This window comes from Pezoporus occidentalis, unplaced genomic scaffold, assembly GCF_034315485.1.
Source record: "Pezoporus occidentalis ecotype Australia unplaced genomic scaffold, CSIRO_AGI_Poc_V1 ctg39, whole genome shotgun sequence".
Classification (NCBI taxonomy): domain Eukaryota; kingdom Metazoa; phylum Chordata; class Aves; order Psittaciformes; family Psittacidae; genus Pezoporus; species Pezoporus occidentalis.
In genome coordinates, this window is record NW_026915713.1 from 2,948,313 (window position 1) to 2,966,601 (window position 18,289).

At 37.1% G+C, this 18,289-nt stretch overlaps 1 protein-coding gene across 1 annotated transcript in view; it reads left to right on the forward strand.

The window, feature by feature from the left end:
- The window catches only part of TRDN (triadin), a 95,460-nt gene that overhangs the window by 68,415 nt on the left and 8,756 nt on the right, over positions 1 to 18,289 (forward strand). Inside the window, exons 8-11 of the mRNA XM_062632538.1 lie at positions 720 to 779; positions 3,943 to 4,002; positions 5,367 to 5,561; positions 10,515 to 10,574. Of these exons, the coding sequence (XP_062488522.1) occupies positions 720 to 779; positions 3,943 to 4,002; positions 5,367 to 5,561; positions 10,515 to 10,574 (375 nt within the window). The remainder of the gene's footprint in view (positions 1 to 719; positions 780 to 3,942; positions 4,003 to 5,366; positions 5,562 to 10,514; positions 10,575 to 18,289) is intronic.

Genomic DNA, 18,289 nt, shown 5'->3' on the forward strand with positions numbered 1-18,289 from the left:
GTTATTTTGTAAACATCAATCTCAAAAAATGGCAAATCAGGGCCCACACAGGAGAATATTCTAGACTACCACAGCTCAGTGATTACTGCACAACTCAGGTGCATTCTGAAACCTGAGCTAGAAATCTAGTAACTACAGTGTATTTTATTTCAATTTGTAAAGTGGAAATTAAAAGCAAACAAAAAGCCCCAAAGAGCATTAGTTATAACGCCATTGCAATTAGATCTGTAATTAATTATAGTGTTTAATCATTCATAGCTAAGAAAACTGTTAGTTGTTATGTGGAGTTTAGAAAATCCTTCAGAAATGAACCAAAGTCATAAACAAGAAAGCTCAAAAATAACAATAAACCAAAATAAACAATAAATGACAGTGTAAACAAAACAAAGCAACAGCAACAACAAAAGAACCAGTAAACAACATCAGTAAGCTTGACTCTTCTTGACTAACTTCTGTCATGGAATTACAATCATGCCAGAAAAGCCATTCCTCTCCCAGCTGATGGTAGAAACCTCAGGGATCACAGACAAGTTTTTGAAAGTTCAAATCATGTGTTTCGGCACCAACAGCAGGCAGCAGCAGCAGCTGAATCAATATTTCTGGTTCTTTGTATGGATAGCTGTGGTGCCTAGCTGTGTTTCTTGATCTCACTTTTCTCGCTTGAAAAACAACGTTTCTGTCTTTTAATAACCATTAATGTTGTTGTTATGTATTTCTAGCTATTCAGAGAGAGAAACCTGAAAAGCCAGAAAAACATGAAAAGAAAGCACCTTCTAAAGGTAATGGAGATTTTTATTAGATTTTGCAAAATTTTAGATTTTCAGTGCTTATATAGTTTGGGAGAGCATGGAGACGACTATTTAAAGTATAAAGCTCTTCTAGTTCAAGTTGTGCATTTTTTGGGTGCTCTGACTTTTGCTTGACTAGGTCTTGATCAACTCCTGAGTAAACTCTTGCTCAGCATATACTTCTTGCTTAGTTCTCTTGTTTTGATGCAGAGAGATAATTATGAATCATTCTTGTGCAGCTAAAGAAATAAGCCTATGACTATAATATTTGCATTCCTTGTTGTCTTTTACTCCACAGTGGGATTCAGTAATTTATTTGCAAAGAAGGCTTTCTCTCATGTATCAGTTTTCAATCTGGTGCAGACTTAATGCAGGAGTGTTTACTGTCTCTCAGTCTGGATCTTCTATCACATCCAAAAACAGATTTTCATTTTCCTACATTTATTTTTTTGCAATAACATTTTCATTTCAGTACATGATTTGTACTGTCCTCCACGGCTTTGGTTAAGATTTACATATCTACTAATTATCATATATATTCTAAAGCAATATCATGTGTGAGATGCTATTTTCAGCATTCTTTTGACTTATAATACCATCTTTAACCATGATTTGGGCAGGGGGATTTAAAAATCCAATCAGCTTGCCCTGTTTTGCTATTTTTTAAAGTCTAACTCTTTTATTGTTTGGCATTTGAATGCATTTGCTCTGAGATTTTCTTTTCTTTTCTTTTTTTTTTTCTTTAGTGCACATTGCTTTTCAGAAGCCAGGTATTTCTGTAATGAATTTAGGTTTCAGTCGTTGACTTTTCTTACTTTTGCTCAGCTAAGTCTTGAAAAAAAGTATCATGCAATACATCTTAGTATCAATCTGTTATGGCATTTAGATTAATCTCATGATGATGGGATGCATGAATTTATTAGCTTTAATTTGAATCTGCTCAGACAGTATAGATTCAGATGTACAAATCAGTCTTTATTGGAGCTGATCTTACTCTTGAAGACAAATGTGAAAGAGAGGATAAGAGGGAAGAAAGAGATTACAGAAAATTACAGAGAGGTAGAATGAAGACTTAAAGCCTCAAAAAACTTTGAAAGGTAGCCATTGTACAGTCTCTTTTAAGAGGATATTTGGTCATTTTTCTACTTTCAGTGTCTAACTTGAAAATGTACAATTTTCTGTTAACAAAGTGAAATCACATTGTAGTTATCCAGAGAAAATAAATGCCAATAGTGTCTGTGTAGTTTTGAAAAGCAAATAACTTCCAAGAATCACTGAGATATTCCTAATGAGCAGCCAGCCTGCTTGCCCATTTATCTTCTGCTAGCTAACCAAATAATCACTTAGAGCTTTAATGTGTTTAATAACAGCCATGACTCTAGTCACTGGCTGGAAAATTTTGTGAAGAATTTGGCCATTTTGTAGCTAAGTAGATTTGCTGCTGTGATGTGACATACAGACCTGCTACACTCTATTGTGTGTTTCCATGCCATGCAAGTCACTATGGGTAGACTCAGTGCACTAGGGCACTCATTGTCCCAGTGCTTCCAAAGGCACATTTCTGCTGGCAGTGTGCTGCTGAGCTATATCTATTCCCAAGCTCACTCCCTTTTGTCTGGGCTCTGCTCTAAACTGGATCAGCTACCATGGGTGCTAAGGGCCTATTTCAACCACTTTGCAGTCAATAAAAGATGAGGATGCTCAGGTCCAGGCCAACTTCAGGGAACAGGAGTACTGAAAATCTGGTAGTTACTGCCCCCACAGTCACTCTGTGTTCAGTGAAAAGAGAGGGTACTTCTCCAGCCCCTGTTAAAGCCTGCAGAAAGCATCTGTGATGTGAATGCTGTTTAAACACACCATCCAAGCAACAGCTATCTGTTGTGGTTTAAGCCCAGTCAGCAACTCAGCCACGCAGCCGCTCACTCCTCCCATGTCCTCCCCCTGCTCCTGGAGGGATGGGGAGGAGAGTCAAAAGAATGTAACTCCCACGGGTTGAGATAAGAACAGTCCAGTAACTAAGGTAGAACACAGAACCATTACTGCTACCACCAATAATTATAATGATAAGGTAGATAACAACGGAAGAGAACACAACTGCTCACCACATGCTGACAGATGCCCAGCTCAACCGAGCAGTGATCTCACCCTTCTGGGTAACTGCCCCCAGTTTATATACTGGGCATGACGTGCTGTGGTATGGAATACCTCTTCAGTTAGTTTGGGTCAGGTGTCCTGTCTCTGCTTCCTCCCAGCTTGCCCTCCTCCCTGGCAGAGCATGAGGCTCAGAAAGTCCTTGGTCAGAGTAAACATTACTGAGCAGCAACTAAAAACATCAGTGTTATCAGAGTTGTTCCCAGGCTAAAAGTCAAAAACACAGCACTGCACCAGCTACTGAGAAGGAGAAAAATGACTGCTACTGCTGAACCCAGGACAGTATCTTAAAAAAAAAAAAAAAAAGAAAAGAAAAGTTTAAATATCAATCATGGCTTATACAGGCAGGTATTCCAGGCTGGAATACAGTTAGAGAGGGTGTTGCTGCTATGTAGTTATCTCTTGAAAGAAGTGTAATTAACTCTCAAGGCTGTTTTGTTCCAGCTATGTGTCTGGATGGCAACCAAGAGAGGAAAGATAGGAGTCTCTGCAAAAAATGTCGACAACATTTCTGGGACATAGCAGTGCATGTTTACACAGTGTATCCTGTGCAGACATGAACCCACTCGAGCTGGGCTCTGAAGTGAGCACCAGGATTGTGGTGGTGTTTGTATGATAGTGAGCCCAAGCTAAGAAGCGCACCTTTCGGCAAGACAAATGTAGCCACACAGCTTTCTGTTGGCTGGAGCACAAGATCAAGCCCATGGCTGCTCAGAGCTTGAGCTGAGGAAATCTGTGTCATCTAGAATGTGCAGTGTAAACATTCCCTGCAAAGCTTCAGATCTGTGTGACCGACTTGTCTTCTGGTTAGTGAGTCTCAACAGATATTTTGAAGGTTTTTACCCCAGTGTGTGAACCTGAGAAAGGAAGCAAGGATTTTGCAAAGCAAAACAGAGGAATCATGAAGAAATGTGAAAATTCCCATGATTTTGTTGTGTTTTGCAATATTTTCTTATTCTTTGTGATTTCTTTTCCCCTAATGAACAATTGTACTCATTTCTAGTAATTCAAAAAGACAAACCTGAAAGACATGAAAAGGCTGAAAAGAAACCTCCTCCCAAAGGTATTTATTTATTTATTTATTTATACTACATTTTTAACCAGAATTTACATTAAAAACAATAAACTTTCTGTTACTGGAGCAGAGAATATAATATGTGTGAAAAATCAGCTACATAATACTATAATGAAATTTAAATATAATTTGAAATAAAATGTCTTTAGAACATTCTGGAGTTAGTTCTCTGCATGATCCTTCTAAAATCTCTTAAAATTTCAAAGATGAGAATTAAAGATGTGAAACATTTCCTGGGAAAAGAAGTAGGCCTGTCTGTAAGTGATCTGATACGTACATTTTCACTGTAACTAGTTAAGCAAATTCTTTCTTCATTAGCCATCAATTCTTAGTCATGCTACTCTTTTGTTTGGAAGTAGAAATGCCCTCATATCAATATCTGTATTCTGGTTTAAAATAGGTAGGACTATTCAGTTTACATATTGATAAAATTGCTCTAGTCAGCCCAGTGGCTTAATAGAAATAGAAGGCTAGAGCATTACAAAGGACAGATTTTGTGGCATACGGGTTTTGCTTATGTAATAAGGCTATGAAGAAAACAGGAGTGTGAACATCATGCTAAAAAGATTAGTTTAAGTCATATTCAGTGGCGTCTACTATTGGATGTTCCAGTGAAGTAAACTAGAAACATACATATTGTCAACATCCATGTCTCAGATGAGAAAAAGCTTCTGATACATGTGAGCAGAAAGAATACTCCTGGTCTCACCAACCTCTGTGTAGCTTCAGACACTGGTATTTACAATTTAGTAATTCTCCTTGGAAACTTTCCACTCTGCTGTAAGGTGCAATATGAATTGGATTGCCTCAGACTAGTCTTTCAGCCTGGGGAACTGGTGTAGAAACTCAAGAACTCAATATTTCTTCAGCAGAGAAGTAGAATCAGTGCATAAAAGTGATGCTTATAAATAGCCACACTTTAAATCAACTACTTTTAGAGCTTACAGCTGTTTAGCTCTGATCTCTGAAGTCTAAAGTTACTCAGATTTAGCCTGGAAGTACCTTCTGTATCTTTTTTTCCTCAGTGAACCACATTTGCCTCCCTAGTTTATACTATGAAAGTTAGAAAGTCATTAGAAACATTTTATATATTTTACCATAGCCTACTGTATTTAGTATCAGTCAAATACTCGCTACAGGACCTAAGACAATAAAATGCTTGCATCTCATATTTCTAAGTCTGGTTTGGGGGGATTATACTTTTCATCAGATCTGTTAATAATGAAGAAGTACTTAGTAGTGAAAGCACAAAATAAAATAAGTGGCACTGGATATTACTGGTGTGGGGAGGGAGGAAGTCTGGGAAGGGGAGGAAAGAATGACACTGAAAGCTTTTTCTTTTTCATCTGCAGAGGAGAAGAAAGTAAAGAGCACTAAAGTGGAATCAAAAGTTAAAAAGGACTTGAAGGATGGAAAAGCAGAAGCAAAGATGACTGAGAAAGTCAAGCAGGCAGAGACTAAAACAACAGAAGTTGGGCTAATAAAGGCCAAACCGAAGGTTAAGGAGGAGAAAGCTCTTCAGACTGTAACTAAATCTGAAAAGAAAGGTAAAAAAACCCAGGAGGAAACAGATGAAGATCTTAAAAAGGTAGTAGGGAAGAAGCAGAGAGAATGGAGCTAAAGCTGTCAAGGACCAAATTCCATCCATGAAAAACAAAAATGCAGTATAAATAAATTCCAGATGAATCTCACACTACTAGGAGGAGACTGTCGAGAATAAAATAAGTTTAATCTACACCCAGAATGTTCTAACTGTTTATCATGGCTAAAGATTTATTTTAGTTTAAATCCTTCTTTACCAAGGACCAATTTCTCCTCAGATAGTCTTCATGGATTTGTCAGTAACATTTATGTAGTGTATTTCTAGCAGAGTTATTTTGGAAAATATAGACTGCCCAATGACCTGTTGAGAATTTTGTTTTGTTTCTACATCTGCATACGTTTACCATAACAATAAAGAAAGTAGCAACAGAGGAAAGTTAATGTAATTATTTGTTTTACAACACATTATGTGAGGCGTTGTCATGTTGTCAGGTAATGTATGACAAAGTGATACACCTGCCTGATGTAACTTTATGTGAATGGCTTCCAAATTTCTCTTAAAAAGGAAAGATGTGCCTTTACCCTGGTGAAAGGTAGAAATTAAGTGATGAAACAAAGAATCAACATGCATCAAGGTCAGAGATGTTAACTATATGCTCCTCTTTGTCAGAGCCAGGCTGGGTTCTTCCATTCCCAAGTTACACTGATTAGTTCCTGATTTCCCTGTGGCACTTCCATGGCTTTAGGTACAATTTTGTATGAATGAAGGAATCAGACCTGGCTCTCTGTATGAACTGCTACACTGCAAGCACAGGATTATTCTGACATTACTAGAGAGAGCTCAGCATTCAATGATGCACCTATTTGATCCTTTCAGTTGATAACCACGAATAAATCATTGTGCCTGAACACCAAAGCAGCCACCCCTGCCTGGATATCTGAATTTCCTTTGGCAGATTCTCTCAGAATTTCATAAACATCAGCTCTGGACACCTTGGGACTTGCTGAAATTATACATTTCTAGAAATCTGAGAGATGCCCCCTTTCTGACATTCATAGTGTGCTGAGCTGGTAATTTTTTTGTGTGTGTTCTAGTGAATTTGGAGGTTTACTTCAAATATTGGAGCCTTTGAGGCATAGAATCAAAGCAACACTTTTCATGCTGATTCCTGTGACCGAGTTGAAAATTCAGAAAATTGTCTAGCCCCTTTGCGAAGTACAAATCTCTTTCAGTTTTTGTTTCCTCTGACAGGGTTTCAGGGCTCAGTGGGATCCACTCCATATTGTTCAGGATAAGGATCTCAAAAAGCAGTGGTGAGCAGATGAGGCAATTTACTCCCTGACAGCAAAATATTTTAAAGCAAGTTGGGGTTCAACGTTACAGACAGCAACAGAAAATGGGTGGTGTTATTTTGCTTATTGGTTTTGTTATGTTTGGGTTTTGTTGTTTTTTTGTTGTTTTTTTTTTTTTGTGGGATTGCTGCTTTATCTGATGAATATTAGCAAAATTATCCATCTTAACATCAAACATTAACAGACCACTTTGTATGTCTGCTTTAGAGTGTGACTCAAGTGACTGTGCAATGAACCCTGGCAGGTGGAGTGGAGGAAGGAAGGAGCCTCTCCAACTGCCCTTATCACTAGAGATAGGGCTAAATACTTCCAATGAAAGCTGCTTTTTCTACTTTTGTCCTTCCTTTTCCCCCCATAAGCCACTGTTGCCCAGCTGGATACTCTCAGTTCTATATTTCAGTCCCACTGTGACCCAAGGTGAACATAATTTTGAAGTCAATACAGTTTTGCCAAGATTTTGTGAACCTGCAATCCTTACTTCTTGCTCAGGGGACTAGTTCTGCCAGGTTTTCTGCAGCAAGGTAAAAAATACAATAGTAGTCACAGAAGATCTGTTTGATTTCCCTCCTGTATCATGATTCCCTGCTCAAATTAAAATTAAAAAAGATAGGTCATCCCCCAGGGTAAATCAAATGCAGTCTACTGACAGAAATATCTATAACTGTATTTATCAATAAGATTCTAGTCACAAACTTCGATGTGATTTATTAGTACTCAGATGAATATTTGTGCCACTATTACAGAGTTATAAGGTGACAGATGTAGTTTTAAATTTTCTTTTAAACAAGGCAGTTTAAATTAAAATGAATTTTTAGCCATGAAGAGGCATTTGGAAAATCGTATTCATTTAAAATTCCTTAGGTTTCGATCTTTGCTGATTGACAGAATTCCTGTGAACTTCAACGAGATGTTATAGTGCACCTTATTATATAATATACTGTAGAAATGCTGTTTTTGTTGTTCAGGGTTTAACATCCTGTCCTTTTTTTGTTTTATTTAAAAAACAAACAAACAACAAAAAAAAAACTGTATCTGAAGGAGGCATACAGATTCTGGACAAGGACTGTTCATCAGTGACTGTAGTGATAGGACAAGGCATAATGGGTTTAAACTTAGAGGAAGTTCAGGCGTGACCAGCAAGTAGAAGGAGGTGATCCTGCCCCTCAACTCTGCTGTCATGAGACCTCCCCTGGAGTATTGTGTGCAGTTCTGGTGTCCTCAACATAAAAAGGACATGGAACTGTTGGAACAAGCCCAGAGGAGGGCCCTGAGGATGATAAGGGAGCTGGAGCACCTCCCATGATGAACTGGAGCAGGCTGCCCAAAGAAGTGGTAAATGTTCCATCCCTGTCAGTCTTCAAGGCCAGGCTGGACAGAGAGTTGGGAAACAGAGTCTAGTGTGAGGCGCCCCTGCCCATGGCAGGGGAGTTGGGATACATGATCTTAAGGCCCCTTCCAAGCCTAACCTTTCTGTGATTCTATGGATATTACTGAAATGGTGTGAGCCGCTAGACCTTATGTCTATGTCACAACCTAAATAGAGCCACCACAGGCTTGTGCTCTGTCCTGTGATTGCCTATGCATTTTATGTCCCCTGTCACTGTTTTGCCCCTTGCCATATAGCAGTCTTTTATACAAGCTCCCAAAACGGTCCAAGGTCTCTTCCCAATGAACAGCATAGATGAAGGCAGATGGTTTTGGCAAAGAGGGGTAAGGAAAAGTCAGCTTTGTAGGGAAGAATTGTGTCTTGCCATTTGCTTGCTGGGCTAAAGTATATGAATTGGTCCATTTTATTTATTAACACTTGCTGGGGCCCTATTTGTAAGCTCACTGAAGTCATTGCAAACACTGTAGTGGCTTTAGACAGTCTTAGTGAGAGTGTAGATTTGTACATACTTGTTTTCTTACACATATGCTACTACCTTTTTTCAGAAAATTAGCACATGGACTTAGTACAGATATTGCAGCCAAATTCATTAGAATTACATTCCTTAAGGATGGAATCCAAAGCTTGAAGCTTTGAAGAATGATAAATTTATATTCCTAAATACAAAAATAGAAACTCTTATGAGTAGTCATAAAATGTTTTAAAAGCAGTGTTTAGAACCACAACCCTCTGTATCTCTTGAAGGTTTGCCACGGATTCTACAACACTGATTAGTATCATTCATGCCATCTCAGTAACAGGAAATCACTGCATAGGCTCCTATCGACTAGTAGAAACAATTGCATATTTGCTGAGCTTGTAAAACTAATTTCTACAACTGTATTGGAAATCCTACGTTGAAAGCTGAAGTTTTACACCCAAGGATTTCTATGGCAGTCAACATTATAAAGCAGCAATCGTATAAATGCCTCATCAACTAATACTGATGTTCCTGTGAACTATGTGAGAAAGAAAATAATATGGTGAATGTTATATACTTGTGAATATCATTTTGCATTTAAATCTAATTGTGGCTGCCAATCTTTAAATTTTAAATATTTAAGTTTGCATAATTTTATTTTGAAGTTTGCAAAGAGAAGGTAGGAGTCTTTGAAGGTGAACGGGAGAGAGATGAAACAGGAGGTGAAAAGGGGAAGAGACGTAACTTCTGTAGTTTAAGGACTGTGCTAGAACAGTGTAGGACAGACAGATGAATATGTCTAGCTCAAAGACAGTTGGGAACTAATTAGCTAAACAGAGTTGGCATTTAGTCATCAATATTAACTTTCAAAGTTAATGTCCCTTAGAGTCCAGTCAGGCAACATGTTTTTTTTCCAGGCCAAATGGGGAATCCAGCAATAATATTGCAATTCTTCTTCATTCGGTTACAACTGGTAACTTTTCTTCACTATTCTTAATGTTAGAATTTTTTTAAGGTCTTCAACTCTGCATATGTAAGAGAAATCAATAGACATTCGACATATCTGAAATCAGCTTCATTTAGATTCAAAAGCCTTAATTTCTCAACAGTGTAGTTTAAATATACATATATACAGGTTCAATATATACATATATGTTTGTAAAGATTAGTGTTTCTAAAATAATTCTGTAGTGAAATGATAAAATTCTGTGGAAAATCTTATTGCTACAGGAGTATAAGTACAAAGAGTTCTCTTTATATCCCTGTTCACTAAATAGATGTATTGATTATACTGTTAAAACACTATTAACAAAACACTGTAACATAAAACTTTAATGAATTTTTCCATAACCTGGAAATTTGAAATGGACCTTTAAGGATACAAAAAAGTCTTTGGGACCTGAGGCCAGGAAGCATTTTGCCCAGTACTTGTGCGTGGGATCAGGATGCATGCCAAAGCTGAGGCTGCACACTGCTGGGGTATGCACTGCATCCTGCCAGCCTCAAAAAAGAGTTGGTAGCTCCGGGGCACTGGTAGCTCTGAAGTTTTTTACTAGGAGGCTCAAATTAGATCTGGACAATAAATTGTCTCTTCCAGAGCATGTGAATTATTGAAGGCCAGTAAAAAAAAAACAACAAACATCTAAGTAAAATTATACCTGAAATGTGTCTTTGGACTGCCAAGCTTTATCTCACTATAAATAGAAACATTTTAAATATGCATTCTTCATTACTCTTCTTTTTCCTTTGCTCTGTTAGATCAATATGCGTTCTGTCGCTATGTGATTGACATGTTTGCGCAAGGGGATTTTTATCCAGGTACTTTCCTACATCATTGAACTCTGCTCTAATATTCTTGTTCTCTGAGAGTTTCTGCTCCTTTACATATTAAAAGCGTGTTTTGTATTGTTGAAAGGTCTCACAAGTGCAACAAAGAGTGTGCAAATAGTTTTAATAAAGCATAAGAGCTAATGGCTGTATTATTAAAGCTTTTAGTTTTCTGTCTACAGTGCATGAATTAAAATTAAGGTTATGTTAAAGAAAGTCAATGAAAGGCTATAAAAATTGCTAGTTTTCCATGCTTTTGTCGGCTGAAATGCAAGAGGAAAGAGCTCATTGTTTATAGCTTTTTTGTTTTGGTTTTGGTTTTGGTGTGGTGTTTTTTTTTGCTACAAACAGCAAAATTTAACCCCAGAATGCTTCAGAAATAGCACTGCTGTTGTTGTTAGTATATAAAATATCTTTGCTGATCCACCATTTCTGTGCTTTATCCTCTATCTTCCTCTTCCCACATTTCCTAGTTCATCTGTTCTAACACAGGCACTTAATACTTAGCCAAAAAAAAGAAGCTAGAGCTACTGATGATTACCAGGCATCATCTTGTAATATAAAGTCAATCTACCCTTACCTTAATTAATGGATATTCTTTCTTCTGAAAAGCCAGTGCAAGAGGGCATACTATAGGGAGGACTTAACCATAGGAATGATAAGCAAAGATGTTATGAAAAGAGACAATGGTAGAATATTTAAGGACCAACTAAGTTTTGCAGGCTTTTTTTAGTCAGTTATTTTCTCAAGAAGCTCTCCACTGGTACTTTTCTGAGTTGATGTGCTTTCTTATCTCTGCCTGTGGCTTAGGTTCTCTCTTGACGTGCTGTCGTCATTCAAACCCAGCAAGTAACTAAGTTAACCACACAGCTGCTCACTCAGCTTTCCCTTTCCCCCTTCCCTGGGTGGGATGGGGAGGAGAATTGAAAGAATATAAAACCTGTGGGTTAAGACAAGAACAGTTTAATAACTATAATTAAATAAAATATAATACTAACACTACTATGGTGACTACTGTTAATAAGGGAAATAACAAGGAGGAAGATGTAAAACTAAATGGGGAAAGGAAAGAAAACCAACAATAAACTGCAGTGCTGCACAGTACAGATCTCACCACCCACTGACAAATACGTAACCCATCCCTGAGAGGGAACTGTTTCCTTTCAGATAACTCCTCCCAGTTTATATACTGGGCATGGTGTGCTGTGGTATAGAATATCCCTTTGGCTAGTTTGGGTCAGATGTCCTCTCTCTGCTCCCTCACAGCTTCTTGGGCCCCTACTCATTGACAGATTATGAGACTGAAAAGTTCTTGATTAGGGTAAACGCTACTGAGCGACAGCTAAAACATTGGTGTGTTATCAGCATTGTTTTTAGATTAAAGCCAAAACACAGCACTGCACCAGCTGCTAGGGAGAAAATTAACTCTATCCCAGCTGAAAACAGGACACATGCCCAGATCCAATCAGAGTTGGGAAGTCCTACAATGATGTACCTGAGAAACAGAGTATCTCAAACCAGGAAGAGGATGGACACGGATTTTTTTTGGAGAGAAAATGAAGCTTGGGATTTTAGAGAGAGAACATCTCATGGCCTGCTCTCAAATAGTGACTTAGAGAGATTAGGGGCTCTATTAAAAGAGAGCAAACTATTATATTGCCTCGAGGACTTTTAAAGACAGCTGTAAATAGAGGGACTGGTCTAGGCTCAGACTGGGAGAAAGGTTAGCAAAATCCTCGTGACCTTCAGTTAAACTTTGATTTTAAAAATATTTTCCAGTAACCAGATGTGATTCACCCAGTGTCTGGCTTTACACAGATGTACCATTAATAAATCACAAGACAGAGACTTGTATGGAGATCTTCAAGATCTCTCATAGTTTTCCTGACATTTGCAAGTAGCTTTGACACATATCAGAGCCTTTTTTTCAGACAGCTCCCTGGGTTGTTTGACATCTCCAAAGACAGAATAGACACGCTGTTGAAAGGGAGTTTTGGAGAATATTGCTTTTCAGTTTTGACCTTTCCAGTTATGAGGAAACTGGGAAGATCGTGAAGGGAAGCAGGGAGATACAGAGAGAAATCTGCAGTGACTTGAATTTCAGAAGATAAAAGACATACCTGTCTGCTCTTACTTCCCAGTGTTTACCTTGTGTCCTTTCAGTGTACTATGACAGGGTCATGCTAAGAAACCACATCTTAAACAGATGAAAATTGCTTAATGGTCATTGGGTGGTCAGCTGGTCTTACAGGTGAACAGCTAGGGTGACAGCATGAGACCCCAGAAAGTAGAAATAAGTAATAAAGCAGCTTAAATAATCTGATTTGTAGGTCAAAATGAAAAGGACAGCCCCTTAACTCAGGGTCTCCTAAAGTCCACCTGTGGCTCCACCTGTAAAGAAACTGCGTTTTGAACTCCTAAGCCATTTGCCAGCATCTGAAGTTTAATTATGTAAATGGCTGTTGTGATGGAGCCTCATACATTTGTGTGGGAGGTAAAATAATGCATTGCCTTCAAAACAAGCTTTAGTCAACCCACAAACCATAAAAGGCAATGATGAAAACTCCACACCATGTCTCTGAGAAGTAAGGTAAAGTCCATGTACACTGAGCTCTGTGGTTATTGAGACTGTCACAAAACACTGTGTAGTTAGTATTTTTTTACTGCCTTTCTCAGGCAATGTGCTCATTTCACACTGGCCTTCATGGACTGAAATATTACTGTAATTAATTTTCTTGGATAGATAAATGTGGGGGAAACACCAGCATACTAAGTCTCTTTATTAACCATAATATTCAATTAGCTTTAAAATCTGCTATATTTTATCCTTTTATCAGTTTATATATTTTATAGTAAATTACATTGTCCAAAGAGATCTGAATGCAATTCAGCTGAGGAGGTGTAAGGTGTCCCTGCCCATGGCAGGGGGGTTGGAACTAGATGATCTTAAGGTCCTTTTCAACCGTAATTATTCTATGATTCTATGATCCTGACACCAGAAAACTCTGAAACCCGGAAGCATTTCTGTCAATCCTAAAATTGCACTTGTGAATGAGAAAAAAAAAAACAACAAAAAACAACACAACATTTTTCTCACAGAAAATTCCTTCACATAGATATTTTGGCTTTTTGTAAGGTTGCTTACACCAAACATGAATTTCTGTCTTCTTGAATTTATAAAAGTAGTATTAATGCTCTTGCATTGATTTTAACAGACGAGGCTGAAATGTGGTTCACTTACTCCAAGTTTTTTCATGTTACTGTAGTCTTAGCTTTAATAAATGAATGAAATAAATGCAAACTCTATGCAGTGAATTAATAGGAAGCCATAGAAGAGAGAATTCTTGCTAAGCTGCTTCATGAAGAACTAGATGGGTATTTTGTTTCTTTGGCCAGCATTTGTCCCTGATTTTGACTAGTTTCATGCAGACCTCCTGTAAATTGCAGTACTTATATTAATACCAGTTGACTTCCAAGATTTCTATTTTACTTTTTATAAAAGAAAATCATCTGTGGTTCTCAGCCGTTTACAATAGGTATCAGTGGAGTTTTAGCTATAAACTTAGATAGGTTTTCCTAAACCACAATTCCATCTCATGAATATCACGACTGCAACAGTGACCTACCCTGGATTCTACTGAAACGTTTATAGATAGCCCTCTTGAGCTCTACTGTACACAGTATAAAAAAATGCTTTCTGATTTTATCTGATGAAGTATGTAGTTTGAGAATATTTTTTACTTTCAGTCTAACATGCATGTGATAAGTGACAGTTTCTCAGAGGGGCTGCTGAACCACCCTTCCTTCAAAGCTTAGATTCTGTGATCTTCATCCCTAGACTGAAGCTTCTCATCCAAGAATGGGCAGTACTGTCTAACAAATCACTGTGTTCCAACTTGCTTTGTACTACTTTTGACTGCCTGTAAGTAAAAAAATAATATGCATTTCTTCCAGGGTTAATTTTCCAAGTTTTACTTCAAAAACTTTACAACCTGAAGAGGAGAGCTTGTTTTTAAGAGATGCTGGGTGCATTTTTTCTGACCGGCACCTCTGTTCTGCTGGTACTGGTATACCTGAGGTTCAAGATAGACTTTTTGATACAGAAGGCCACTAATTTTCTTTTGTCTAGTTTCATGGCTATAATCTGTACCATGTATTTGATAATTTATTTTATATTTCTGAATTTTATTCTGACTAATATTTCTAAAATTCTTTTTATTATTATTATTTTATTGGTAGGAGATAAAGTTCTATTTGAGCAGAAATCTTTAACTTGTTTTTCATAAATATTTTTTGCCCTTAGAGAGTTTAAAATCCTCACCCATGTGGATGGTTTTCAGGGACACAAATTGGTCACTCTTTAAGCACTTTGCACATGCTTCTCTAAATTAACTGGATCACCTCTATTTTATTCCCACTGTGCCATACTCCTGTTTTACCATTCCTCCCCTCTTTCCTCACAATGTTTTCCAGCTTGCTTTACATTTACATTTCCTGAACTACTCTGGCAGATCAAGGAGCTATTCCAATGAAATGCCTTTTTTATTTTGCAGCTACCTGAAGTGCATTCTTGTGTGTCTTTTTGCATGCCTTTCTCAGCATGTGGTTTTGCATGTTGTGTACTGCTGAATTAAGAGTGATAAGCATCTTATGGCCATTTGGTTGTCATGGCATACTTGTTTCTCATGGAGATACTGTGTACTTATGGTCAGATTTTGTTTTCATTTCAATCAATTGGAAGTTTATTTTATCTGCATAGTTTTACCATGCAAGTTTTGGTTAAACAACTTGCAATTTACAGTACACCGGACTCACTACTGGATTGTATCTTTCCAGTTATCTAAATGACAACAAAGACTGAGCACAGGTGTGATATTATTGTCTATTTAGTCTATCTAAAATCTTTGCACCAAAGCACCCAACTACCCTATGGAGCTTATCCCACCACATAAGTGTTTCCAGCAATACCTAGACTGTAAAGAATGTGGCCATACCATTTCCTTCCATCAATTTACTGTGTATTTCCATGCCAGGGTCCAAAAGCCAAAGAGATGTAGACAATGTTGCTAATCTTATACTGTTAAAAAATATTTGCCTTGGATAATTTCATCAGGTTTTCTAGAATGTTTAAATGGCAAGAGTGTATCCTATAAGGTAAAACAGTCATCTCACCTTGCCAGTTAAAAATCATCAAAGCCACAGTTTGCACATATACTCATAAAAATTGATAATAATAAAGAAATGACAAACATAGTTAACAAATTCAGGCAAAATGTGGCAAGAGTCCATAGGGAACCTACAGTCTACAGTAGCAGATTGAATATCTTTCATGTCTACAATGTTCTTCCAAGATTTGTCACTTCTTTTCCACCTTCAAGAAGTACTTAATAAAATGTACAGGAATTACTGTTATAACACAATGTGGCAGGAGAATTCCAAGACATTGTCAGTCTGATACTTGCCTTTTAACATCCAAAAATAGTTATGGAGACACTGCTATGAAAATACAGCAATTTTGCAAGATCATCGAGTATATGACTGAAAAAAAAAACCCAAGACCATTAAGTGCCTAATTTTGACAGTAAAAATGCCTGAATTTGCTGTGGGTGGGCTGCGGCACTGGAGTTAAATTCTTGCCCTCTGCTTTTCAGATAGCAAAGCCCTTTAGACTCTTGAACTATTTTTAAGTGTCACTCCTACTTGATTAAAGACTAGGATGTGTTATGGATATCTCAATGACAGGGTGCAACTTTTCACCTTGTTACATTACATTTACATGGAGACAACTTTAATACCAGTGTAGTTTCTCTGGGGATATATTTAATGCAGTGCAACAGAAAAAAAAATCAGTCATAATAAATAAGAAAGTAACATGTTATTTACTTCTTGTTTTGAGAAATTCAGCATGAAAAACTGGGCTAAGTTATAGGCTTTCACATTTGAGAGAGATTTTTTCTTTTCCTATGGAGAGATGTTTTCTAATTCTACCTACTCCATGGCCCCCTCTCCTACAGTAGGAAACAAGCAAACTAGGTATTTGCCTTAATGAAATGCTAAAGCAAGAGTTTGACAACTGTGATACTGATAGTTTTACATTTTAAACGGGAAAGATGATACCTAAGAACTAACATGTCTCCTCCCTCTGAGGGCAGTACTGTACCCCCAAATTTGCAGACACTTATCTGGATACATCTACAGAGTTGATAGTTAATTGTCCACCAGTTTATAAAAACTTGTTCATATGATGAAACACTTGTCGACAGATTTGTTTCTGGTAATGACATAAATGGAGATGATTGAATGACAAAAGCATTTATTCCTCTAGTAATCTCCTGAGAGAGCTCTGAATACTTTTCAAACAGTTTGAAAGGAAAGAAGTAATGAAGAGTAATTTTAAATATATGTATGACAAACTGAAAATTAAGTTCTAATTATTGAAAATTTTCTAAATAATTTATTAATGTCTAATTCTTGCAATAGTTTTAGCTGTGATTTGGAGTCTAAATATTGCTTCTTTACATTTCAGTTATATGACACATAAGAAGACAACTGCTGATGACATTTATTGAGGTTCTTGTCTATGACTAGCTTCTCACCCAAAAAGCTGTGTCTACTTGGTCAAACTCTGAAATTACGATGATCTCTTAATGGGGATGTTATCAGTACAAAATCCTGTCACCATCCCACAGAGTCAAAACAGCTATCCATTATTCCTTGTTTATATCATTCCACTGCGAATCAGAGCCAGATGCTGGCACAAAAACCTGCATCTGTCAACACTCTTATGGCACTTTATTGTAAGTTTGCCAAAAAAATTACAAAAGACTTTCACTCTCCCAGAAGCATCTACCCGGGGAACGTGTGGTATTCTGCTTCTGCAGACAGGAACAGATCTCTTTCTTTGATAGTTCACTACAAGCCATTCTGAGGATGTGATACAAAGAAAAGCCAAAAATTTTGATGATGTAAATGAGTCTAAATGTTTGATTTTAATGGAAATAAACCAAAATAATCTGTCAAAGCAGGGAGATTAGACTAAAAATGTGTCCTCACACTTGTATGATAGTTATTACTACTATTTCATATTATAACTATTTCATATATTTCAATATTCAAGTTTAAAAATCAAGGGTAACCTCAAAAGATTCATTAACAATGTCTGAAAAAAAGCTAGCTGTGTTGTGGAGGACCATCAAAACATTCAACCACCTCAGGTTTGAAAAGTAAGTTTTTAGAAATTAAAGGTAAAAATTAAATAGGGAAAAGGGCTAATAATAAACAAATTCAGTTTAATATTAAAAAGGTAAAAATAAGTTTAACCAGTGACTTTGTAAAATAGTTATTACATTTAATGACTAATCGTCATAACTGATTCCCAGTTGGTATTATTACAACAAATGCTGATGTTATTTCAAGTAGGCTAAAACATGGGAAGCATTAGAGAGCTACAAAACCCTTCTTCAGTATTCAATATCATTGTCAGAAGTAAATTCAATATGAAAAATATTTGTAGACAATTATTTAAGCCAGAAGTAGTTTTATCCATATTTTTGAGGTATAGTTGGCAAGGAAACAACTCAGAAACCTAAAAATCGCAAATTCCAAATGTCAGCCTATGAGAGCATATGTTTCTTTCTCAGAACTTGGATAGCTTCAAGTAAGGAGAAAAACACCATTCCCAAAAGAAAGGCTCTCCTTTTCAAGCC